The sequence below is a fragment of the Mytilus galloprovincialis genome, chromosome 6, assembly GCF_965363235.1.
Source record: "Mytilus galloprovincialis chromosome 6, xbMytGall1.hap1.1, whole genome shotgun sequence".
In the NCBI taxonomy this organism is placed as follows: Eukaryota; Metazoa; Mollusca; class Bivalvia; order Mytilida; family Mytilidae; genus Mytilus; species Mytilus galloprovincialis.
Window position 1 is genome coordinate 64,288,045 of NC_134843.1, and position 24,722 is coordinate 64,312,766.

The 24,722-nt window shown below is 31.3% G+C and overlaps 1 protein-coding gene across 3 annotated transcripts in view; it reads right to left on the reverse strand.

The window, feature by feature from the left end:
• Nucleotides 1–319: 319 nt before the first annotated feature.
• LOC143080096 (uncharacterized) overlaps nucleotides 320–24,722 on the reverse strand; it is a 75,421-nt gene continuing 51,018 nt past the window's right edge. For 2 of the 3 annotated variants that reach the window (XM_076255776.1, XM_076255774.1), the window contains exons 7-17: nucleotides 21,903–21,995; nucleotides 17,710–17,980; nucleotides 14,211–14,332; nucleotides 13,230–13,435; nucleotides 12,095–12,216; nucleotides 10,877–11,012; nucleotides 9,473–9,730; nucleotides 7,617–7,858; nucleotides 6,589–6,725; nucleotides 5,141–5,424; nucleotides 320–2,536 (exon numbers count right to left, since the gene is read on the reverse strand). In XM_076255776.1, the coding sequence (XP_076111891.1) occupies nucleotides 2,498–2,536; nucleotides 5,141–5,424; nucleotides 6,589–6,725; nucleotides 7,617–7,858; nucleotides 9,473–9,730; nucleotides 10,877–11,012; nucleotides 12,095–12,216; nucleotides 13,230–13,435; nucleotides 14,211–14,332; nucleotides 17,710–17,980; nucleotides 21,903–21,995 (1,910 nt within the window). In that variant the 3' untranslated portion in view covers nucleotides 320–2,497. The remainder of the gene's footprint in view (nucleotides 2,537–5,140; nucleotides 5,425–6,588; nucleotides 6,726–7,616; nucleotides 7,859–9,472; nucleotides 9,731–10,876; nucleotides 11,013–12,094; nucleotides 12,217–13,229; nucleotides 13,436–14,210; nucleotides 14,333–17,709; nucleotides 17,981–21,902; nucleotides 21,996–24,722) is intronic. The other variant, XM_076255775.1, reaches the window with a different exon arrangement.

Genomic DNA, 24,722 nt, shown 5'->3' on the forward strand with positions numbered 1-24,722 from the left:
AACTCAGAACAAGAAAGAACTGGGTTTTGAAATGATGATTTGTTGATAAAAAAGATTAAAATGAAACAAATTAAACAATGAAGGTGTCAGAAGACAGATTTCCACACACTGATTAAATGATACATGTATGTAGTTTCTATACATGTATTTTTACTTGAAAAGGGGTGATAATTAGCTAAATCTATTTTGGAAAAAGTTACTTCCAGTCTGATCTGAAAAAAAACAGCTGCGCCATGAGTGCATGATACGCCCAACGTCTTGTGTGGAAGTTTTATGCAATAATCATAAATAGTTTCTGAGAAAATTTTAATTTAAATTTTAATGTTTTTGAGACACAGCAGGACATGTGAAATCTCCCCCCCCCCCCTGGTTTTTTTTTTAAATATCACTAAAATGAAATTTTGAATCAATCCAAAAAATATACAGATCTTAAGATAAATATAACAAAGAAGTGTGTAAAGTTTCAAGCAATAATCATAATTTTTTTTTGAGATACGGCACGACATGTAAAAAAAAACATCCCCTTTTTTACAAAATACTCAATAACTCAAAAATAAAATTTTAAGTCATCACCAAAAAGTATACAGATATTAAGATTAATATAACTAAGAAGTGTGTAAAGTTTTAAGCAATAATCAAGAATCGTTTTTGAGATACGGTGCGACATGTGAAAAATGAAACACCCCTGTTTTAGTTACAAAGTGCTGTAACTCAAAAAGTTTAAATCTTATTTTCACCAAAAAGTATACAGATCATGTGACCATCATTAGAAACAACTATATTAAGTTTCATAAAATTTAGATAAGTTGTTCTCAAGTTACAGTGTGACATGTTTACGCCGGACAGACAGACGGACGGACACTGGACATTTGTATACCATAATACGTCCCGTCAAAATTTTGACGGGCGTATAAAAAACAACAATAGAAGTGATACAAAATGTATATGAAGAAAAAATTGGTACATTTGGTCCAAAGTCATAAGAAAACTCATAATAGCAAGCATAGATGAGACCATGGATTTTAAATTGAAAGACCCTATGTATCTATGTCTTATCGTTATAATGTTACACTTATATGTCCTTTATGTCATATACAGAAGAGGAAATAACTCATATAGTTTCTAAATGGTTGGTAAAATGTATGTGTATTTTGTGTAGTGACAAAAGACAGATCAAACCCTTCATATATTAATACCACATACAAATTTAATAACCAATATAACGAATTTAATACAAATATCAATTTTGCTAACTAACCTGCCAATAGAAATAAGATGTGGTATACATGCTAATGAAACATATAACAATCCAAATCATGTGTAAAAAATAAACAATTATATGTCCAAGTACGACCTTCAACACAGAGCTTTGGCTCGCACTAAACAGCAAGCTATTGAGTGCCCCATTATTACTAGTGTTAAACAATTCAAACATAAAAGCATATTAAAGGTCTTCTGTGTACACTTTAAAGAACAGCTAGATATATGATTACAAAAAAGGTCTGATTGGACAAATGACAATTCTTGTTTTTAAAACTGTAAAAACTGACATTTTTCTGCTATAACTAGACAAAATGGAGGAAATTCATATATGTTGCTGATATTGCATCTTTAAAATCTGCAAATGTAATTAACATTTTTGGCTGACCACTATATAATTAACATTTGTAAATACATAATCTTTATAACCTAATTACAAAAAGCAAACAACAAATCTTCTAGATTTAATACAGTTTAATATACTCATGCTTATGACTTCTGCTTCAAAGTAGGTCACTTATATTAACATGTGTATATCAATAGTGGTTAAATGCACATTATATAGACAAATAATTCCTTGTAATATTAATATGACAAAGCAGAGCATGTAATGATTATATAGTGGAGGCAGACACCTTGCAGGTAAAAAACAAACAGGAAGACATTTTTTATAAACAAAACAGATAGTACATTTTAGGTTCTAGAAATATTGTTGAGGAATTTTAACTTTAATTTTTTTAATTTTTATTCATATACACTTCTCAATTGCAAACAATATGAAGATTATATCATGCCTATATTCATTTCTTGCAAATGCAGAGTGCAATTGCTTCATACTGGCTAAACGCTAACAGTATGAATAACATTACAAGCCTTATATCTATATTCTATTCGATCCAATATTAACCTTATTTCTTGTTAATGGCCAAAAGCCAACAATAATAATAATAGCATGTTGATACAATTCAACAGTTACATAATTCAAAAGATAATCTCTTAAATTTAAATGCCTTCATTTGTTCTTTGATCAGGTATACTGCCGTTCCTCTTTTCTTAAGTATAAAAGGATGCATCATGCATTTCTATTAGCTCTATTGTTTCCAAGAAAAACATATAAAAGCTGTAAAACATCTTCCATCCTGATTTCAGTAGAAAATCCTGCTTTAGTCACTTTAAGCATCTCTGTAAACCAGCAATACTGCATAAGTTACAGATGAATATAGAAGTCGTCATCAGTTTACTCCTTTCTCTTTCTTTTTCCTTTCCTTGTCTTAATCTTAAAATAGAATATCCTGTAAATTACTATCTCACAAAAACTATGTTAAACCAAAAAAAAATCAATGGTTAAAGGAACATAATTTTCATAAATATCTTTGAGAAATGAAGGCTTGAAATAAAATGCAATGTATTTTGGGAAAAATTAATATTTTCAAGTGGCCTTAAACTCTTTTGAAAATATTTTATCTGCAATGATTTTTCAAATTGATCTAGACATTGCTCATATGAAACTATGATATAAGTTTTATAAAACTCTGGCAAGAGAGCACAAAGAATATAATTTTCCATCTTTACTACTGAAGGACAAGACCTATTTCGTTGAGTCACAACTCCTCTGACACCATACAAAGTCAGATATATTTGCAATATGATGAATGAATGTATAATGTTTGTACTTCCTAAATATGTTTTTAAAACCATCTGTTATACAGAACAAGAGTGCACACGCTGAAATGTCTCGCCTTCTTTACTAATCATTGATATTATGTTGATAGTCCTAAGTATAAAACTTTATTAAAAACTGTCACATAAACTTAACATTAACCAAGATAACTAAACAAAGACCAATGAACCATGAAAATGAGGTCAAGGTTAGATGAACCATGCCAGGCAGACATGTACAGCTAACAATGCTTCCATACAATAAATATAGTTGACCTATTACTTATAGTTTAAGAAAAATAGACCAAAACACAAAAACTTAACACTGAGCAATGAACCGTGAAGCTGAGGTCGAGGTCAAATAAAACCTGCACGACTGACATATAGATCATAAAATATTTCCATACACCAAATATAATTGACCTATGGCATATAGTATTAGATAAAAAGACCAAAACTCAAAAACTTAACTTTGACCACTCAACCATGAAAATGAGGTCAAGGTCAGATGACATCTGCCCGCTAGACATGTACACCTTACAATCATTCCATACAACAAATATAGTAGATCTATTGCATAAAGTATGAGAAAAACAGACCAAAACACAAAAACTTAACTATAACCACTGAACCATGAAAATGAGGTCAAGGTCAGATGACACCTGCCAGTTGGACATGTACACCTTACAGTCCTTCCATACACCAAATATACAAGACATATTGCTTATAGTATCTGAGATATGGACTTGACCACCAAAACTTAACCGTGTTCACTGATCCATGAAATGAGGTCGAGGTCAAGTGAAAACTGTCTGGCGGGCATGAGAACCTTGCAAGGTACGCGCATACCAAATATAATTATCCTGTTACTTATAATAAGAGAGAATTCAACATTACAAAAAATCTGAACTTTTTTTTCAAGTGGTCACTGAACCATGGAAATGAGGTCAAGGACATTTGACATGTGACTGACGGAAACTTCGTAACATGAGGCATCTATATACAAAGTATGAAGCATCCAGGTCTTCCACCTTCTAAAATATAAAGCTTTTAAAAAGTTAGCTAACGCCGCCGCCGCCGGATAACTATCCCTATGTCGAGCTTTCTGCAACAAAAGTTGTAGGCTCGACAAAAACACCAATTTTAAAGAAAATATTCAAATTTAGAGACCATTATTGATTGGTGTCTTAAACGCTTTTGTTCATGCTTAGTCGACATACTGCACACACAATTTAAAAACTTTATTGATTCAACACTTGCCCAATATTGTACCACTATTTTGCAGGCATCTTCTAGTATATTTAATGTTTCCAAGAGGCATTACTCAATATCATTATTAATCCTCGGCACTGATTTTTTAACTTATCCAAGACATTGCTGATCCTAACTTTGAAACGAGTTTTATATGATCAGGCAAGAATTGTAAACTAAAGACTTCATTATACACCTTTTCCCAGTTCTAGTAGAAAGTTATTCTTGACAAGGCTGATATTTGGTTTATGATGAGACTATTCTTTCAATATTTTTAAACGATGAATTGAGATTTGATACTTTAGAAAATGCCTGTACTTAATCAGGAATATGACAGTTGTAGTCAATTCGTTTGATGTGTTTGAACTTTTGATTTTGCCATTTGATTTTGGACTTTCAGTTTTGTATTTTAATCAGCATTTTTGGTGATTTTACTTTTTGGTATATTCTGAGTTCTGGCATTTTGAACATTGTCACAACCTTATCTAGAGACAGAAATATAGATTTCACCACTGCAACGAGTGTTATTTGATATTTCTCCACTCAATACAGTCACAGTTTTTAAAATATTTTTAAAAAAAATGAGGCCTGAAGAGAATTTTATATAATTACAATTCAACTGTTGAGAGTGGACAAATTTCATAATACACGATTTAAAGAGGTGAAATCTGTTTCTCTTATGATTTTTATCCTTCCATTTCAAAGATTTGTAGAAAGTTGTGTTCTTTATATGCAACATCATCAGACATAGTCATCTTTTAACATGACGCCACAAATACAAAAAATCAGAAGAAACCAAGAAAATTTTACATCATAATAAAATTTTGACCAGTCGTTCAATTTGCCAAGATATTTCACTAGTGAGGAAAAATATTTTTCTCACACCAATCAAGAAACATGAAACTATCACAAAAATTAGAGACACTAAGATTAATGTACTTTTAAGAAGTGAATGTAAAGGAAATCATACTTCTCTTATTAAGCCTTCACTTTCTAACATTTCAGAAATGCATGAAGGTTCAGGATCCTCTGTTTGCACCAGCTGTATTGGTATATCTATAATCTTGTGCATTTTCAGTAAATTTGTCAATGGCCATCTGGTTATTTTGGGAGTGGATTTAGTTGGATTGTTAAGAAATTCCATCCACCATGTATATTCTTGGAAATTCAAAAAATTCTTCATTTTCATGACGGCATGTCTGGCCATTTCAATCCTGCTATCATCATAGTGCTGTTGGCATAGTTTAGGTATACCTATTCAATGAAATTATATCATTAGTTTTATAACCTTAGAGCTATTTTTATAATGCTTTTAGTTTCAATGTCTGGTTGGCTTGATTGCTTTGTTTATATATTTGTTTGTTGAGGCATTGTAATTATAGATTGATATCTGCAATCAATAGATAGGCAGGACTTCTTCAGTTTGTATACTTTTGATACTTAAATTTTATTGGATGTTAAGTATAATGCAGATTATAATGTGTACAAGCTGAAGCTGTCAGGGGAATTTTCACAATTCAATTATACTTTACACAAGTAAAGCTATTGTTTTAAAACATCTGAGAGCCCAACATATTTCTTGATATTCCTAACCGGATGATTATAAAAACAAAAGAAGAAGTATACTTAGCAACAAAATTATTTTCATTTACCTGTGTATTATATAATGTAATTTTTTTTCCCAATTTGATGTTTTTCTATAAAAAATAACATTTCACAGCAGTTTTATACTTTGACTTTTAATAATTCATCCCTTATTTTTATTAACTCAGTATTTACATTGCAACATAGATCAAATTTATTTGTTCATTGTGTGTTTATTTGTGTCACTTCGTTTTTTGATTGAGTTAAGTCTTTCCAATTGATATTTTATAGTTTGTCTTTCTATGTTGTGATGTTATACTACTGTTTCAGAAAACGGAGAAGGTTTGTACCATTAAAATGTTTAATCCCACTGCAATTGTTTGCACCTGTCCTAAGTCAGGAATCTGATGTTCAGTGGTTGTGGTTGTTTATGTGGTTCATAAGTGTTTCTAGTTTCTCGTATTTTATATAGATTAGACCATTGGTTTTCCCGTTTGAATGGTTTTACACTAGTAATTTTTGGGGCCCTTTATAGCTTGTTGTTCGGTGTGAGCCTAGGTACTGTGTTTAAGACCACACCTTGACCTACAATGGTTTACTTTTATAAATTGCAACTTGGATGGAGAGTTGTCTAATTGACACTCATACCACCTCTTTCTATATATATATATTTGTGCTGTTTGGTCTTTTTTAACTATCTGTTTGGTTTCAATCAAGGTTATAAACATGAATGCACTCATGTTTTAAAATCAGTATACAAACGATTGCTTTCAAAGCAATGGAAATAAAAGAAATAGACATCCTTTTTTTAAAACCACCTAGGTTGAAACTTACCCTGAGGAATAGTGTTATTTCCTGTTATATCTAAATCAAACAATTCTATTTGGTTTTGGCCAGCCTCAGGCAACCAAGAATCAGTTGAAAACTTCCTATATTTCAAAGTAACATGGTTAGGACGGTCACAATAGAGCCTAAAGTAAAAAAATAAATATCACATGAGTAAAACAAACTAAACAAATGTTGCTCGTTTCTGGATCCTATTTGCTTATATTACATTATCTCAGGTAAATATATATCCTAGAAGTATGAAGTTAAAGTGAAAAGTAAAGGTTTCATGGACCTTTACTTTACTAGGTTGATTTTCTAGGCATTTAACTAACATGACTAAGCTATGAACATGATGAAATTATAGTCAAGGTCATGTCACATGTGACAAATGGAAACTTCTTACATGGCATCTTTATATAAGGTATTGAGCATGCAGATCTGCTGCCTACTGGAATAAAAGCTATGAACCATCACTTTCTGCAGATTAACATTCTATTATCTTGCAATCTGATACTCTTTTCCATGGAATACAATAATTTCTGGGAATTATTTTATTCATCACACTTGGCCAAGGTATAAGTGCGAACATTAATTAATAATGAAGATACTCTGATAAAACTGCAGGTTGTTACTGCAGTTACAAGTATAGATATGGAATATTCTAATATGATCTTTTCCAACATAATGGTGCCCTTCCTATTTTTTTTTCTGATTTTGTCTGTTGTTTCCCTTATTCTTGCAGCTCATTTGAAGAAAATCTGATCAAAAATGCTCTATAAGTATTAGAAATCAGTTTTTGAAATTTCAAAAAAAAAAACTTTCAAAAAAATGATGGTTCAAATCAGATTTTTCTGATTATTCCTAATTTTAATTAGAACTTCATTATCCAAGTGATAAGTGTGAGAAATGTACAATCATTTCTAAATAGTTTGTTACTTTTGCTAATGTTTTTCTTGCTATGAACTGTTACATTTTAATTATGATTAATTTATTTATAAGAGGCTCTAAGCTGTATGTCACTATAAAATACATACCAAAACTGATGTTGGAAGGAATGGAATGACATCTCACAAAGAGAATTGTCTAACCATGATTTGACATCTCGTACACATGCTAACACTTCCTGGTGTGGTTTATCATGAAAACTTGATTCTATTTCCTTTTGTAGCTGAGGAAGTGTCATGGCATTAACCCGTCGTAATCTGTGTGAAATTACTGAAAATCGTTGATCAATGTCCTCATGTGTATGTCCCTTCAGAAGGAAGGACAGATAAGCCTAAAAGTATGCAGAACACAAGAACAATAAATTGAAATTTATCAAGAACTAAGACATATTCTACATATGTATATATAGAAGAAGGGAATATTTGTCTATGGACAGCAACCCAGCAACAAATAATAAAATCACAAACAAACTTCTTTCCTTAGTGACTCAACAAACCTAACAGCGCACCATACACATGTTTTTGAATTCAAGGATCAAGAGTACAAAACTATAGGTTAAATTAAACAGAAATTTTAAATTTATGTTGTACTGCTGCAAGCTTATCCTATTTGACCTTCAGATATTTTGGGACTTGGCATAGATAAACTTGTTCTTACAAGCATGTTGTGTGCAATAAGTTTAGTATGGTCAAATAATTTTTCTATTATCATGATTATGCAATGCACCAATAGCAATTACTGGTATATATATAACAAGAGGCTCACAAGAGCATAAATCACTCACCACTAATATTTTGTGTTAAGGGCATACCATACAGTTACAGGGGAGGTAATGACATTGCTAACGTAAAATGTAATTTTCGCGACATCAAACTATGACATATCGGGAAAAGATGCATTTTTCAACTATTTTTTATCATTCAAACTGATTTAATTTGAAAACGAGTGCATGGACCCCTATTTTTTAAAACGACATGTTGTTTCATTTTGCAGGGAGATTATGTGGACCAAATTTTATAAAACTGTAAATAGAGGATTTTTTATTAATTTTGATAAATATACAGCAAAAAAATACGATTTTTTCTTAATTCATGACCATTTGATAAATATGAGTTATTTCTGAATAAAAAATGCATAATTTTTTAGGATACTTATAAAATACAAAAATTACAAATTATCTCACAAAAAACAATTTGTGTTTATCTTTTAAAACAAAAAAGTGATGGCTTTCTATCGAAAGGAAAAATACGGCCACAAATTCAAATTTTGAGCAAATATACAAAATTTCGACCTCATTTAACTCAAAAAGTAGCACATATTTTTTTTTACATATTTGATTTAATCAGGCAAAAACTAGCCTACATGGAAATTTTCATCAAACTGTAAATTCAGGACCAAAACTGTATTGTATGCCCTTAATCAGTATCATTAGTTATTTTGAAAGTATGAATGTGCATTTAAACATGCCATTTTAAAGTTATTGCAAATTATAGTGTCTGCAAACTAGATCTATCAGCAAATCATTGAACATATCTTTTTTTCTAAATGGGCCAACAAATATTTAATCTTTTTGTATCAGACTATCAAAAATATTTGCCTAAAGTATATCTGACATTTGCCTGAATACACAGTGTTAAAATTTGCATATCATACATATAGACAGCCAGACTAACAATTTGCAATGAATTGCTACATTTACCTGATTGTACACAAATCTAAGTAATTTTCACATCTACACACATCCTTTCATAAACTTTTCTCCAAAATTCTTTTCAAACTTGTTTTAATATTTCATCGATCTATTTCAGTAGTGTGTTTTCCATATTTTATTAGGACACAAATTCCAAGAGTGTGGCATTTTTTTCTCAGATTTAGGAAATTTAGTTTCAATTTGATAATTCATTGTCTTAACTGTACATACATACATATAAACATATATAAGTACCTCTTTGACATATCCACTCAAGCAAAGGTAACCAAGGAATCCTATCACATACTTGTTTTTATTTTCTCTTCCACAATTGTCACATTGTACATATAGTTTTGGGGGTAGCACATTTGTATTACTGGTTATTGCATTAACAAGGCAGGTAATAGTTAAGTTAGGATCATGTGGCCATTGTAGTAAATCTGTATACAGATAGAGTTGACTGCCATGAACTAAGCATCCCGTGATGTGGGTTTTTAAAGCTGGTGCTCCACACTTCAAAAAAAATGTTTGGATTTAGTGCATGGACATGTTGAACTTCTGTACATATGTGAATCCTATAATCAAAGCTAAAAAATTAAAAAGAAGAATGTATCTATAGTACATGGATTCCCCAACCACATTATCATTTTCTATGTTCAGTGGACTGTGAAATTGTGGTAAAAACTCTAATTTGGCATTACAAATAGAAAGATCATATCATAAGTAACATGTTTATTACAATTTAAGTTGATAAGTCTTCATCTTCATCAAAAACTACCTTAACCAGAAACTTAACCGTGAAGTGGGACAGATGGACAAACAAACACACAGACCAGAAAACATAATGCTCATAAATGGGACATAAAAACAATTTTTAAGCCAGATTCCTTTACAGAACAAGTGTCTTAATCACTACTGTTGAAGACAAAGTGTAGAGGTTTCAAACATATGATATTTCTAGAGAGAGAGAGAATATTACATCAGTACTGATTTTTATAGCCAATCTGTTCATTTGTTTTATCCTCTATATCAAGAGAATACTAAATTCTATGTTGTTTCTAAAATATTAAGCTTATTCAACCTCTGAAAATCTGCAAATAGGACTCTATTCTAATGTCAATTAACAAGCTCATATCTGTAATATTAATGGATATTTTGGAATTTCAACTTGTCAAATATATTGATCTTAAACCCACACATTTGTACCATTTGTATCTACATTATCAATGATTATAAAACAATTGAAAAATGGATAATAATTATTATTATGAACATCAATTTAGTGTTATCATTTTTGACACAATTACCCTTTCCAGATGTCACACTACTTACAGATATATGTCAATAACTTTTTAAAGTTGTGCATGCCTTATCAAATGATCAATATTGTTTAATTTGATATATTTTATAGTTTTGGCAATTTGGTAGAAATATTGAACATTATTGTAGACCATAACAATCGCTATGGTGAATTCAATGTTTTACCTTTTACTTTAACCTAACAATTATCAAACCAAATTTAAAATCATCATTATGAGATTTGGTAGTTTCTAATCCACGTAAATTTTAAAAGAAAAAAACCTGATTAAAACTTCATGGTGACTTACTGATCATCTCATATCTTATTACTTGGATAATTGACAATGTACAACTGTATACCTTTGGTTTAGTCCATCCCTTAAAGTGTGGAATGTTAGTCTTTGACTGATCCATTCCATCAATGATAATACTCATCACTTCCTTTGACTTCATACATGCTTCGTCTTTCTTCTTGTAATAGTCTCTTCTTTCACTCCTATAAAAAAAATAAGCATTTGCTTCAAAATATTCATGATATCGGATCTTCACTATTTGGCATTTAGTTTGGTTTGTATGCTGTAGTTACAAAGAAAGTTGAATCAAGGGAATGTACTACAAAATTGATGGCAGCATACAAATATATTGCTAAAACACATCTATAACAAAATATTGGAGAGGAAAATAACAAATGTCATGTGTAAACAAATTAAAGTAGAGGCTCCGCCATGTTGCATTATTTGTGATTGATTGTATAGTGTTCTCATTGGAAATCGAAAAAAAAAATAAAAGACAAGAGGCTGTCAGAGTGACAGCAAAGCAAATTTTTTAACAGTTACTTGTGTCCTGTCATTTTCAATATCACAAAGACCATATCTCATGAACTGTTAAAGTGGAAATTGCCTATATTAAACTTGACATCCATTTTGTCATTAGTAGCAACATTTTTGAAGAAGCTTTTTTTGTCAAATGTAGTACAATTTAAGAGACATTAATATACTTAAACGATTCATTCTATTTTTAAAGTAACACAAGTGAAACTGCAAGCTACTGCTCAATGACGATACCCCCACCGCAAGTGTATATTATTAATAGTGTAAAAATATGCAAGTGTTTGGTAACCAGGAAGTTATTGAGTTATGAATCTGAAAAAGCATCACATGGTATAGCTGACTTATATGAACCCTGAAACCAAATTTCAGAAATCCTTGTATTGTAGTTCCTGAGAAAAATGTGACGAAAATTTTCAACTTGGCTATCTTGTGTAAAATCATACAAGTATTCGGTAAACAGGAAGTTGTCGAGCAATGAATCTGAAACACATCACACAGTATAACTCACTTATATAAACTCTGAAACCAAATTTCAGAAATCCTTGTATTGTAGTTCCTGAGAAAAATGCGACGAAAAATATTCATGGGACGGACGAACGGACTGACGGAAGGATGGACAGTCACAGAGGTAAAACAGTATACCCCCTTTTTTAATGCGGGGGCCGGGGGTATAAAAAGAAATGTGAATTGTATCATATAAGTTTTGGTTCAAGGGATTCAGATTCAATGTTCAGTTGAATAACATTACCTTTGTCTATCAAGGTGAACTTTTAAATCTTTTTTCAGCTGATCTTTTTTAACAGCATCTTTTAATTTATGCATCTCCATTTTAACCTTCATGCATATGTCACAAGGATTAATATTCTTTGTCTAAAAAGATAAAAGTATTCTAAAAGCAGATGAGATTATTGATCAGATATGTCCAAGTTTTGGAATTGAAGAGCCTGAATCACTCAACTGTAATATTTTGTATATCAATGATTATTTTTTTGCTATTTAATGATTACAAATATGCACACGCTATTTCCATTTTCTTAAAATTATAATTTTTAAAGTTGTTTTTTATAATTAGCCTTCAATACACTGTTCAATGACATCTGCCAGCTACACGTGTACACCTTACAATCATTCCATAAACCAAATATAGTAGACCTACTGCATACAGTATAAGAAAAACAGACCAAAACACAAAAACTTAACAATAACCACTGAACCATGAAAATGAGGTCAAAGTCAGATGAAACCTGCCAGTTGGACATGTACACCTTACAGTCCTTCCATACACCAAATATACAAGACATATTGCTTATAGTATATGAGATATGGACTTGACCACCAAAACTTAACCTTGTTCACTGATCTATGAAATGAGGTCAGGGTCAAGTGAAAACTGTCTGATGGCCATGAGGACCTTGCAAGGTAGGCAAATACCAAATATAGTTATCCTATTACTTATAGTAAGAGAGAATTCAACATTACAAAAAATCCTAACTTTTTTTTCAAGTAGTTACTTAACCATGAAAATGAGGTCAAGGTTATTGGACACGTGACTGACGGAAACTTCGTAACATGAGGCATCCATATACAAAGTATGAAGTATCCAGGTCTTCCACCTTCTGAAATATAAAGCTTTTAAGAAGTTAGCTAACGCTGTGCTGTAGCCGCCGTAGCAGCCGCTGGATCACTATCCCTATGTCGAGCTTTCTGCGACAAAAGTCGCAGGCTCGACAAAAATCATAATAACTCAGTTTAAATATGAGGCATATGTTTATAACAGTTTGTAATTTTCCTTTATCAATAGAATAATCAATTTTTTTTTTTTTTAAAAGGTTCAAATATGTATTCTTTCCTTCAAATTTATGAATAAAAGATCAATTATTTACCTTAACAAAACTAACAATTTTCTCAAAATTTTCTGAAAAAAGTTGATAAAAACGTCTTTCTTTTATGCAAAGTCCAGGTATAGTTCTGTACTCATCATACATATACTTTATATTAATGCAATCTGGCAATAACATTACATCTCTTTCAGGGCTTGGATCTCCGTACTCATCTATAAAATTGTCCATAAATGCTACAGCGTGAAGACCTATAACAAAATAAAATACAAATTGTTGAAAAATTGATATATCTATTTTAAGTATTAATCCAAAAAGCAATATTCAACTAGTTCATTGTTTTATATATTACTTTTAATCAATAATTTACAATGGACAAAACGATATAGAAATCTTCAGAAAAATTCAGAAAGGTTAGCATGGATCCTTGCATCATATTACTTAAAATCTAACAGAAAAATCATTTGAATGTTAATACTTCACTTTAATTAATAATAATATTTTAAATGGCTGACATTTCTTTTCTTTTCAAAGAAAACATACCTACAATCAAGGTGTGTTCTTGTTTCGTAATTTGAAATTGTATGCAACTGAAAATATGAGTTTTAAAAGCTATATATATGTCGTGTACAAGTTGCAATTTTGTTCAGGTTATAACTGGTACAAAATTTGAAAATAAAAATATATTCTTTTATCACAACACAAGCATTTAACCGTAAACATTTTTTTTATCATTTTTTTGTTATTGTCCATTAATGCGATACCATTTCGGTACAGTTAAAGAACCCCTTTGAAGCAGTATAAATTATTAACAGCTGGAACCCTAGAAAAATATGGAATTGAACAAGTTAAAACCATGTTTAAGCAATATTTTGTACATGTTATAACTTGTATTTTTGCATTGTACCAATTATAACATGTACAAATTTTTGTACATGTTATATCCTGTACAAAATCGCAACTTGTACACAACATATTTATATATTTATAAAAATAACTATACATGCTATATACGCAAAATCAAACCTTTGATATTATGGTAATGGGTTTTCCTCACTTTCTCTACCACCATTATGTCTTTCTTCAAAAGTTTATATATCCTGTAGTAAGTGGCAATACTAATTCCCAACAGATCAGTCCATTTCCTCCTGTAAAAAAAAATCACCATATAAAAAGCTGATACATTAATCAACTAATACTTAAATATTTTTTTTTTATTTCAACCACAAATCTGTATCTGTCATGTTAATGGAATCAGTATCTGAAGGAAATGTTATCCTTTATTTGTGATTTTTTACAACAAGTTATACCCTGCAGCTCAATACCAAATAACACCTCTGCTTCAAATTAAAACAATGAGGAAGTCTAAAAAATTAGCCAAGGGTTGCCCCAATATTCATTTGGATCATAAAAACAAACAGGTTGATGCCTAAAATTGAAATGTTAGTAAATTAAACAGTTAGAATAATAGTATTTAGGACTTTATCCAGAAATAAATGCAGATTACATGGCAACTTCATTAATAGTTCATAGTAAAACATACAAAAGCTTTTGGAAGCCAAAGTGTTGATTGGATTGTAAAAAGTCATTTGAACATCTGAACTCCTCATGGAATATCTTCAGATCAATAGTCTGTTGTACTACATTATAATTTATTATACTTCACATTAAAATGCCATATTTTGATTGGCTAATACAACAAGGGTGTTAATTTACTCTATCACATGGCTGAGCGGGTGACAATTTTTTTTAATGTCACCCTTTTGTCTAGACCAATAAACAAGAGGCTCTCAAGAGCCTGAATCGCTCACCTGAATTTTTTTGGTTTAATCTCATATCAATGATTATTTTGGCTTTTCAATTTATTTAAATGTTCTTTGAATCGTCCTATTTTCTTCAAAAGCAAAAAAAAAAATCATTTTCTCCTATGTTCTATTTTAGCCATAGGAGCTATGTTTCTTGACATACAAGGAAATGAAATATAAAATTTATACTAGATACTCTGAAACTCTAAAACTCATTTAGCCTAAGTTTGGCTGAAATTGATACAGCAGTTTCAAAGGAGAAGATTTTTTAAAGTAAGTCAACATGATGAACAAATTGTGAAAAAAGTCTTTAAAGGGCAATAACTCCTTAAGAGGTCAATTGACAATTTTGGTCAAATTAACTTATTTGTAGATCTTACTTTGCTTAACATTTTTGCTATTAACAGTTTATCTGTATCTATAATAATATTCAAGATAATGACCAAAAACTGCAAAATTTCCTTAAAATTACTAATTAAGTGGCAGCAACCCAACAATGGTTTGTTTGATTCATCTGAAAATTTCAGGGCTGATAGATCTTGACCTAATGAACATTTTTACCCCATGTCAGATTTGCTCTAAATGCTTTCATTTTTGAGATATAAGCCAAAAACTGCATTTGACCCCTATGTTCTATTTTAAGTAACGGCGGCCATGTTTTTTGACGAATCAAAAATCGAAGCACACACTTTGTGCAGGATACTCTAAGGAACAATCATGCTAAGTTTCATTCAAATCCATTCAGTAGTTTCAGAGGAGAAGATGTTTGAAAAATTGTTAACGACGACAGACGACGACGACGACGGACGCCAAGTGATGAGAAATGCTCACATGGCCTTTTAGGCCAGGTGAGCTAAAAATCGACAATTCAAAGGACAATGAATTGAATTTACTTCAAGTAACTAAAGACAATGCCTAAGTTCTACATTTTGGCACAGATTTTATTATTTGACTGTAAAAAAATTTTAAAAAATGAAACATTTTGCTCCACTTCTGTTGATATTTCTAATACCTGTAACGTTTTTACCCCTGAAAAAGCATTGTCAACCTTGGCTTCGCTGCGGTTGACAATGTTTTCTTGAGGTAACAATCTGCTCTATCACCCTCTCATTTCTGTGTTATTCATATAATGACATCCTTATTTTTTTTTGTAATCATTGCTGTGTTCTAATTGGCAAAACATAGATTGACAATCAGGCCTCTACAATAACTTTTTTTTCAACTTGTCCAGTCGGACAAGTACATACCAAAACTTACTTGTCCGAATGAAATTGTTACTTGTCCAAATTTTTTTTACTAAAAATAACCTTTTTACATCTTAAGTTGATTAAGGAACAAAATGAATTTAAACAATAGAACAGAATTTGATGTTTTTCTTTAGAATACTTTTCAAAAATATGAGTCAAGTACAACTGAATCTAGTCATGTCACAGGACTTACATGACTTAGGTTCTAGTTTTCATCAATGCTAGTCTCATCAGACTCTGCACATGAGGCACCATCTGATAGGCCTGTACACTCATTTGACATTTGTATCCTATATTTTTCTAAGTTGAAAAAAGTGTATTCAAATACTATCAATAAAAAGAAGATAAGGTCTGATTGCCAATGAGACAACTCTCAGCAAGAGACCAAACGACACAGAAATTTACAACTATAGGTCACTATATTGCAAGTATTGTTTTTTTCTACTTATGATCAAATATGATTTTGTGAATTTTTTGGTAAATAAAAAAAAATATTTTTGTGAAAAAATTACTGGTATGGTATGTATTATATGGAACAGAATAAGGTAGCAAAATGAGGTGCTGATTTGTTTTGGTCCCGAAATGTCTCCTGCCTTGCCAAACTGTCTATCAATCATGTCTAATAAATATGTCTCCTACGCCTACGGTGCCAAACTGTCTATTAAACTTGGAGCTAAACCTGTCGAGGTGACGAACTATCCTGTAAAGTTACCTTATCTACAAAGCGCATCATTGATTCGGATCAGTTAGACTGGTTTCCGAAAATAGTATACCTTTTACCTTTTAAAATGTACTTGACAAAGAACCAGTTAAAAATTATCGATTGCAATTAGAAAAAGAAGAAGAAAAAAAACGGTTTTGCATTTGAATAAACAGAATACAGACACATGTCAAATAAATATTTGTTTTCTTGTTTTTTGTTTATAATTACTTTGTTCATCAAAGTTGGATTATTAAAATTTATTTTCTGAAAAATAATTGAACTTGTCCTGACGGACAAGCTTGATACAGCTTTTACTTGTCCGACCTTTTTTCCCTCTGGTACCGGACAATCGGACAAGCGTTATTGTCGAGGCCAGGACAAATGCGCACAAACTTACTGTTCTATCTGGGGTTTATTCATTTGTATCCTAATAAATTATTTATTTTAGCTAAATTTTATTAATATGAAAATAATATGTTCATAATTCATAGGGAGGAAACAGGAACAGCCAAACATACCTAAGGAATTTTGTATACTTCGACCTATAAAGATATCATATTTGTCCTACTAGAATTAAAATAATCCCTTTACAACATGCTTAATGTTCATTTAACATGGGAAGACATTATATTTTATAATATTTACACACCACTTATGTCAAATGAATGTTCAGTGTAATTTGAGTAAATACCGACAAATATAAAGCCTACCCATTTTTAAATTAGCATAGACCTTGACATAAAGGAATTATTTCTTAATTATCAACTTACATACAAATTATTTTTCCATGGAAATTGTGTTTCCTTTCCTTTTTTTTATCTTTATACATGGTATTCCTCATTAATTCAAGGATCTTTGTTGATCGTTTTTCACCTTGTCTATAACCTTGTAAATCAGATCTTATATGTTGGACTCTATAAATGATATTTTCATCTTGAAATAATGCTTCACTGCACTGCTGTTTACATAAACATGGACTTTTAAGGTCTCCTCTGATTTTGTCAGGAAAAAGTTGATAAGCTTCTCTGTTAACTGGAATTTCTGCAAAGTCACAAAAAGTCAATTTATAAAGTACTCATAATGTCAATATTCATCCTTTCATCAAGATTCAAAAGAAGTGCAATCTTAAATGTAATACAGTTTAATTTTAACAATGCTAATCATAATATCACCATGATCACAGGAGAGGGAAGGTCTCTTTCTACATCAAGGAATACACAGATATGTGGAATGGGTCACTTTTTGGATATGCCAAATATTTGAATGGAGTGCAATTTCCCAAGGTGAAATATTTATTAGTAGTAATTGCCAAATTTAGGTGATTTATCAATGGGTATAATATTTTAATTTTGATATTATTAGTTACTTAGTGTGCTAGTGACCTAATATGATATATATGGGGTCAGTAAATTCCATTAATGGGTTTCAAACTTCATGACGTGTTCTTCATATATGAAAGTGTAATAATAAGCTTATACTGTGGTTTTAATCATTATTTGTTGGATACCATTTTTCGTGGGTTTCTTGGGTACATGTGTTCCAAGAATTCCAATGTTAAACGAATAACAAATTTTCTATAGGCTTTTTAATGTAGAGATTGGCAAAACCACGAAATCCAATACCAACGAAAATGCAAGTTTTCCTCAATCGACGAAAATTGATACTCACGAAAATAAATGAATCAACAGTATCATGTAAATACATGCATAAGGTATTGTATATAATTTTTCAAATTCTTAAATAAATATCCCTGATTGAAAACGACTTTTCTACATATAATTGCCGCTTTAGAAACCTATTTGATAGTAAACAGCAAAAATGTGGACAAATGCTGTCTTCACTTAGACTACCTACATCAAATATATTTTGCTTTCTAAGCAACGGTTTGTAGTCCCAACAAATTGAAGCAAATGCATTGGTATGCAACACAAGTATTAAAAGTACAGAATAAAATGAAAACTCAAACAACAATGTTGAAATAATAGGGTTGGTCCTATGTAAGATGCAAATACAATTACAATGTAGAACATGAAGTTTTTTAATGACTATATCAAGGGTATTTGGACAGAGGATGTTTGCTGTATGTCAACATTGGGTATATCTAAATCAAAGAGCTTGCTATAAATTAATAAAATGGGTATCTTTGTCAACTTTTTGAACTCAATATATGGTAATAAATCTAACAAGTTCATGCTTGTGTCAATTTCTTTATTCCAGTTATGATTTTTTTTACCAATGTGTTCCACTATTCTTACACTTGGGAATCATTCACAGTCCAAATTTCCAGACACAAATCATTGTATAAATAAACAAGAGGCTTTTAAGAGCCTGAATCGCCCACCTATTATTTTTTATTTGCTTAAATCTTTCATCAATGATTATTTTTTTTATTGTTTACCCATATGTTCCATTTTAGCCGTAGTGTCTATGTTTCTTGACTTGCAAGGAAATGAAATACAAAATTTATACTAAATTCATTTGAGAAGATTTTTGAAGTTAAAAAACATAAAACAACTTGTGTAAAATTTTCCTTAAACATCTGTTAAAGGGCAATTACTCCTTAGGGTCGATTGACATTTTTGGTCATATAAAACTATTTTGTAGATCTTACTTTGATGAACATTTTTGCTGTTTACTGTTTATCTTCAATAATTTTCAAGATAATAACCAAAAACTGCAAAATTTTCTTAAATCAACCAATTTAGTGGCAGCAACCCAACAATGGGTTCTTCTGTTTGCATGATCATTTCACAGCTGATAGATCTTGACCTTTTGAACATTTTAACCCCATTTCAGATTTTCTCAAAATGCTTTAGTGTCTGAGATATAAGCCAAAAACTGCATTTCACCCTTATGTTCTATTTTAACCATGGTGGCCATGTTTGTTGATGGATCAAAAATTCGATAAAATTCATAAACTAGATTCCTAAAGGAACATTCATTCAAAGTTAAGAAATATTAGGCCCAATAGTTTCAGGAGAAGATTTTTAAATGTTAGCAATCTATGAACAAATTGTGTAAAATTGTCTTTAAAGAGCAAGAACTCCTTAAGGGGTCAATTGACAAATTTTGTCATTTAACTTTTTTATAGATCTTACTTTGCTGAACATTATTGATGTTCAAGATAATAACCAAAAACTGCAAAATTTCCTTCAAACTACCATTTAGTGGCAGCAACCCAACAATGGGGAAGTATTGAATGAGACGAAATTATTGAGCGTTAGGCCTAAATTAAAATATTGTTTGTTTGCCCTTTTCCGACCCTATGTTTTGAAACAGGGTAGGTAGGTAGGTAAAATATTTTATTTTTTTCCCAAAAAAAAATAACTTGGCTCGGTATATTTTTTTTCATGGGTAGGCAGGTAGGTATAATATTTTATTTTATAGATACAAAATCTGCATAATGTCATTTTTGTCTGTTTTGCTTTTGCTAATAAGTTTCTGGGACTACGCTTCGAAAAAAAGTATCATGTAGAATGTGAAGTTTATTCATATGCACTACTATTTTGTTTTCAAATATCAAAATATAGAGCTGTGCCGCATATTTTCAACGTTTAAATATGCCTGGAACTTTGAAGAGTTTTCGCTTGCACTAATATTCTGTACTACGTACCTTGAACGCTTACCTCTACCTAAAGGTTTTCTGTAAGAGATAACTTTGTCCTGGTAAAATATGTCCGGGCAGACATACATTACTAGTAGAAAAAGTCCCTAGAGTGTTTAAATTTTCGTGTGTGCCTATGTTTCTAATAAAAATGCTACAAGACTTAAACTTAATTGTCACATATATTTTACATCGCATTTATAAATGATCTGTATGGAAAACTTGGGCGATTTTACTGCCAAATATTCTCCACTTCACAGGCTTTTGTCATCTTTGGTTCATGTCAGATATAAATAATATAGCAATGCTGGTCGAAGGCATCGTTAACATAATCTTCCTGATCTACGGATCACAAAAGGCCATCCCTACATAGAATACAACGTCCGTTTACACAAAATACTACGGTTTGTACACACGTTGATAATTTTGTATTATAATAAACGAACTTTTTTGTAAATGAACCCTGCTCTTCAAGTATAAAAATACAGAGTTAACGTACGTCATATCATGATTTCAAAGCGTTCAACATCGATTTCAAACAAATGCTTTGAAACTTTAAATGCAAGTGTTCATTTCAAACGCTCACGTGATACCAAACGGACTAGACCTTTCACGATAAAGATAAAACCCGAGGATTCCGGTAAAAAAGTTTTGAGCGGGAAATACAAATAAAAGATTTTTGGTAGGAACGAAAAAATAAAATAAAATAAAATCTTGCTGATAAATACAAATAAAAGATTTTCAGGCGGAACGAATTTAAAGGGTCGGTCGGTAAAGGGCAAACAAACAATATTTTAATTTAAGCCTTAATGTATGGAAATGAACAAAATCCTGAAATCGAAAATTTTTCAAGATAACAAAAATTGGGGCTGGCGAGGATGAAAATCTATCAACTAATTTTAATTGGCCTTAGTTAAAAAGTAACCAATAAATGTTTCATCCAATTACCTTTAATACATAATAAAAACCAAATTGATCTATTTTTTAACAAGAACATGTGTCCACAGTACACTGATGCCCTTCTTTCAGTATCATTTTTCATGTTCACTGACCAATGCAAATGGGGTCAAAACCCTAATTTTACATGCAAATTAGATAGATCATATCATAAGCAACATGTTTACTATGATCAAAGTTTTGTGACTTCAACTTCACCCTAATCTACCTTCACCAAAAACATTAACCTGATTCAGGATCGTGAGTATGGATGGATAGAAGGACGATCGTATGAGCAGATAGACACAAAGACTTAAGAACCATGATTTCCATGTTCTACATGTATTTTAGGCTGAGTATAAAAATTGGTGAAGCTATAAATCCAGAAAAGATCATGACATTATTACAAAATGAATGTCTTACCATCTACATAAGACTGCACACAAGAAGATGTATTACTATCATCCTCCTCATCATCATCCATGTCATCATCGTTATTCTCATCAATGCTATTATCTGTAAATGGAAATGAAATACAAAAAATATATTTCAAAAGAAATCTTTTTGTATTTAAGAAAATTACATTAATTACATATATGGAAAGAAGGCAAGAATGTGTAGATTGACAAAACTGTTTAACATATCCATGGTCACTGTGTTAAAATTCAGTTCTCATATGAAAGTATCCTAGTGATGTGGCAGTATAAGATAATAGTTTTAATATGTTTGTGAAAAGTATTTTCATGAAAATTCTGAAGTGAACAGAAGGGATTGAATTATTTCATCCTAAAAAGAGTTCTGTTATGAATAGTTTACAGTCAAACCTGTACATTATGGTCACCCTCAGAAGAGAACTTAAATAACATAAAGAAAGGTGGCCTATTGAAAAGAGTTTCAAAATGCATAGTTGTAGCTAACATTATCATGTAAAAAACCTAATTTTTAAATCCTTTCAAATTGATTTGAACTAATGAAACAGGAACTTGTCCAACTATTTAAAAAAAATATCTAAGAACATCAAAGTACATTTTATACTTGATTAAACTGAAAATTTGACTCTTCTGTTTTGAAGTGTACAGAACAATTCAGTTTTTAACCTATCTTTTCCATAGGACATGGGGTTCTCAACTGACCTAAGTTTTTTACCTTGACCTATGACCTTCAGAGTTCTGTATAGTGGCCGATCCAGAAATTTTCATAAGTGGGGTCCCACTGACTGCTTAAAAGGGGGCCCACTCCAGTCATGCTTCAATTATTCCCAATATAATCAACCAAGTTTTTACCACAAAAAGGAGGGCATAACCCTTGACAAACCCTTTAAATCTGCCTCTGCCTGCATACATATTGACGCACCCACTGGTGTTAGTGAATAAACATGTTAAGTATAAACTTTAAAAATGTAAAGGTTTTCAAGAAATGAGCAGACACAATATTTTATGGAAGGATAGACTTATCACTGTAGGGCGACCGAAGTGGCGGACCTTAATAATTGAGTGGAAAGAGAACAGAGAAATGGAAGAATTGCAAAGTCTAATTGTACTGTGACAAGACCATTTAATATATAAAACAAGTATGTGTCCACAGTACACGGATGCCCCACTCGCACTATCATTTTTTATGTTTAGTGGACCGTGAAATTGGAATAAATTCTCTAATTTGGCATTAAAATTAGAATGATCTAATCAAAGGGAACATGTATACTAAGTTTCAAGTTGATTGGACTTTTACTTTATCAAAAACTACCTTGACCAAAAACTTTAACCTGAAATTTGCACTATCATTTTCTATGTTCAGTGAACCATAAAATTGGGGTCAAAACTATAATTTGGCATTTAAATTAGAAATATCATATCATAGGGCACATGTATACTAAGTTTCAAGTTGATTGGACTTCAACTTCATCAAAAACTACCTTGACCAAAAACTTTAACCTGAAATTTGCACTATCATTTTCTATGTTCAGTGAACCGTAAAATTGGGGTCAAAACTATAATTTGGCATTTAAATTAGAAAGATCATATCATAGGGCACATGTATACTAAGTTTCAAGTTGATTGGACTTCAACTTCATCAAAAACTACCTTGACCAAAAACTTTAACCTGAAGCGGGACAGACAGACGAACGAACGAACGAACAGACAGACAGACAGACGGACGGACAAACGGACGCACAGACCAGAAAACATAATGCCCCTCTACTATCATAGGTGGGGCATAAAAATTATACATTATCATTGAATCAGTTTAATTGAGGTCTGGAGCTGGCATTTCAGTAACTGCTAGTAGTCCTTTGTTAATTTATGTATCATTATCATTTTGTTTAGTTTCTTTTGTTACCTATATAATTCTGACATTTGGCTCAACCTTCTTCTTTTGAACTGAGTTTTACTGTATGCATTGTTGTGTTTTGGTTTTTCTACATTGGCTAGAGGTATAGGGGAGGGTTGAGATCTCAAAAAACCTGTTTAACCCAACAGAATTTTTGCGTCTGTCCCAAGTCAGGAGCCTATGGCATTTCTTAGTCTTCTACGATTTACACTTTTAGTTTCTTGTATATATTTTCGAGTTTAGTATGATTTTCATTATAACTAAACTAGAAAACATTTTTGTTTAGGGGCTCGCTAAAGCACACCTCTGGGTGCGGGAGTTTCTTGCTGCATTAAAGACCCATTGGTGGCCCTTGGCTGTTGTCTGCTCTTTGGTTGGGTTGTTGTCTATTTGACACATTCCCAATTTCCATTCTTAACTTTACAGAGATTTGTTTGCCTGTCCACATGAAAATCAGAGAAAGACAATCTGATGGACATCAAAATTGCTTATAAGTTCAAATTCACTGGACCATGATCTTGTTGGCAGGGCCTAGAAATGGTAGACAAACTGAGATGTACTGTAAGTAATGCAACTTTAAACAATATATCAGTGATCAGTAGATCCTATTAAACAAATTTCACTACAGTTGACGCCAACGTCAAAGCTGTCCCAGCAGCTGTCACCTGAAAAGAAATCCTTTCATCACAGTCAAGACTAAAATCTGTATATAATGAGTGCTTTTAATATAGAAATGAAACTGATTCATAGCAACTATTTGTTTTGATTGCCGGTGGACAAGATAACCATAAGAATTTAAGTTAATTAGTTTATCATACTGTTTTTCTATTTGATAAAATAATACTTATTGTAACATAATACAGCATTTTTCCTTTAATGTTTTTACATGATAATTTGCTTAATAGTTCGGTTTTT